At 37.8% G+C, this 2,897-nt stretch overlaps 1 protein-coding gene across 1 annotated transcript; it reads left to right on the top strand.

Annotated features, from left to right (window-relative positions):
• Positions 1,766 to 2,671, top strand: LOC109833764 (photosystem I reaction center subunit II, chloroplastic-like). Its single transcript, XM_020401567.1, has one exon. The coding sequence runs from the start codon at positions 1,827 to 1,829 to the stop codon at positions 2,421 to 2,423; it is 597 nt and encodes a 198-aa protein (XP_020257156.1). The 5' UTR covers positions 1,766 to 1,826; the 3' UTR covers positions 2,424 to 2,671.

Raw genomic sequence — 2,897 nt, 5'->3', positions numbered from 1 at the left:
AATTTCTAATTTTGTACTGGGCAGATTTGCAATTTTAGAATTTTATTGGAATGATTTGCAAATTCAGCATTTTTATTGGACTGATTTGCAAATTCAGCATCGTTGGTGGGCTGCTTTGCAATTTCAACATTTCATTGGACTGGTTTCTAATTCTGATTTTGTACGGGATTGTTTTGCAATTTGGTTTTATTGGACTGATATGCAAATTCAGCATCTTTGGTGGACCTTTTTACAATTTCAGCATTTTATTTGACTGGCTTGTAATTCCAGCAGTTTTTGTTAGGGTTGGTTGCAATTTTTGTACAGGATTTCATGGGATGTTTGTGTTATTTTCACAAGCTTGGGACTGTACTGCAATTTTACAAAATTGGAGGGACTGGTTGTAATTATTCTACAAGTTCGAGACTGTTTTGTAAGTTTTACAATTTAGAGGGAGCTATGCGTTAATTTTTTTATAATTCCACCAAGAGATCATTAATCTTCATAATCTTTTACAAACATAAGGGTGCATTGTGTTAGAATCATTACAAGTTAAGGAGGATATCACATGTTCATGTTCACTTTCACTTGCATCATGTCTGGTCTTCTACCTATTATTTATGGGCTAAATTACCATACTGGAAATCTTTTTGGCCCCTCTTTATCGGTTTGGTAAAGTTCTAGCAATTTTTTTTCGCGCCGACCAAATTTTTGCATGCATAAGTAGCAAGTAACTTCACATAATTTAACTTTAAGGGTATTAGAAGACTAAGGTGGCTGGTTTTAGATGATATGACTAGTTTAGGGTTAGTTTTTCCTTGCCGAAATCTTTGTTTTGTCATCTAAAACCTTTCTTCGTCATCTTAAAAACAAACACCTCGGTCTTTTAACATCTCTAATATTATGAGGTTACATGCTATTTACACGTGTACAACGGTAATGCACTTTTGACTTTTTAAGACCAAAAAGTTGCAAGAGAAACTTTTAATACCAAACCGATTAAAGGAAGTTAAAAAAACATACCAATTTAGTAAAATTTAAGCCTATGATTTATGTCTGAAATTCCTTGTTCATCACAATTGAGCAGTCCTTTATACCCTGCTCCTTTTCTACTTGCCAGGATATTTTTCGTTCTCCCAGCTTGATGATAACTTGAAATAGACTCTTTTAGGGAGTAATTTTTTCAAAACTTTGTCTGTCACAAGGATGAGTGCAGTGATGTACCCTGTCTGGTTTGCATCGGTCAGTATTTCACAATAAATTAAGACACAACATAAATTTTCCTTGCAAATTGATAATAGATTGATAAAGGAAGCAATTACTTATCAACCCATTATCAATTATCCCCCTAATTGTATGTATAACTTGAAATATATTATCAATTTATTGCAAGTTAGGATGTTTTCTCCCCCTAATTAACTTGCAGTTCTGTACTCGGATCATCTACTGAAAAGGTCGACGTGATTATGCTTCAAAGCAATTAATATCTGTCAAAAGAACGAGTATATTGGTGGGCCCTGTATCCAGTTTACATGAATTAGTATTTAAAACAAGAGCAATAATATTACTCATTTTAAATAGAATTTGCAACAAAAATATATAAAGACATGCAAGCAACAAATCCAAACACGTACGCGACGCTCGTTTGCGGGTGAAATCACTCATAGAATCAAAATCAACCCTCCCCATTGGCCCAAACCATATCCCCCCTTATCCAATCAATCCCCATGCGCACCACATATCCTCAACAATCTCTTTTTTAACTTTCCCTCCTCTTTATCAAACTCTCGATCTCCTCATTCTTCACACACTCATCACAAAAAAAACCTCCCTAGCCTCCCTCTTCAATGGCAATGGCAACCCAGGCCTCCCTCTTCACCCCACCCTCCCTCCCCTCAACCCGCTCCTTCCTCCGCCGCCCCAAAACCCTAACCCTAACCAGTCCCCGCAACGTAAAGATCTACGCAAAAGACGAGAAAGCCCCCACGGCCGAAGCCAAGGAAGCCCCCGCAGGATTCACGCCACCTGAACTAGACCCAACCACCCCCTCCCCAATCTTCGGCGGGAGCACTGGCGGCCTCCTACGTAAAGCGCAGGTCGAAGAATTCTACGTCATTACGTGGGAGTCGCCGAAAGAGCAGGTGTTTGAGATGCCAACAGGAGGTGCTGCCATAATGAGAGAGGGTCCTAACTTGTTGAAGCTAGCAAGAAAAGAGCAGTGTTTGGCTCTGGGGACTAGGCTCAGGTCTAAGTACAAGATTAAGTATCAATTTTATCGGGTTTTTCCGAACGGGGAAGTTCAGTATCTTCATCCTAAAGATGGGGTTTATCCTGAGAAGGTGAATCCTGGGAGGGAGGGAGTTGGACAGAACTTTAGGTCTATTGGGAAGAATGTGAGTCCTATTGAGGTCAAGTTCACTGGTAAGCAGGTTTACGATTTGTGAGGTACTGTTTGCCGTGTTTTGATTTAGCTTGTATTTATGGGTGTATAATTGTTGCTACTATTTCATGAAAATGGTTAATTGCTGCAAAAGGGTGTCTTTTGTTTGTTATGTGAATTTTCCCTCTTCAATAGAACTCTGTATCTTGCTGCGTATAGTATCAGGGTTTTTGGTGCAAAATATGTAAAAGATTAAAAAAAAAATTCCCTGCTCATTGTATGTTTTGATGTGCTATGAGCAATTTTATCGTGTATCTATATGGCAACTTATGGTAATCGTGGAAACTTGATTGTTTTCTTAGTATCAACCATCTAATCTGATTTAGGAATTTGTTTCTAGTTTAATTAACTCACACCACATATAAAATTCAAACCTATCGAACTTCAAAATCCAGTGTCTAGACAAAAAAAATATACGAGAAATCTTTATATTTTTCAACACAATTTTACTTTGATTCCCCTAATTAATCATGGGGAT

Source organism: Asparagus officinalis, chromosome 3 (genome assembly GCF_001876935.1).
Source record: "Asparagus officinalis chromosome 3, Aspof.V1, whole genome shotgun sequence".
Lineage (NCBI taxonomy): Eukaryota > Viridiplantae > Streptophyta > Magnoliopsida > Asparagales > Asparagaceae > Asparagus > Asparagus officinalis.
Note: the sequence above shows the minus strand (reverse complement) of the source record. Positions and strands in the feature narration are given on the sequence as shown.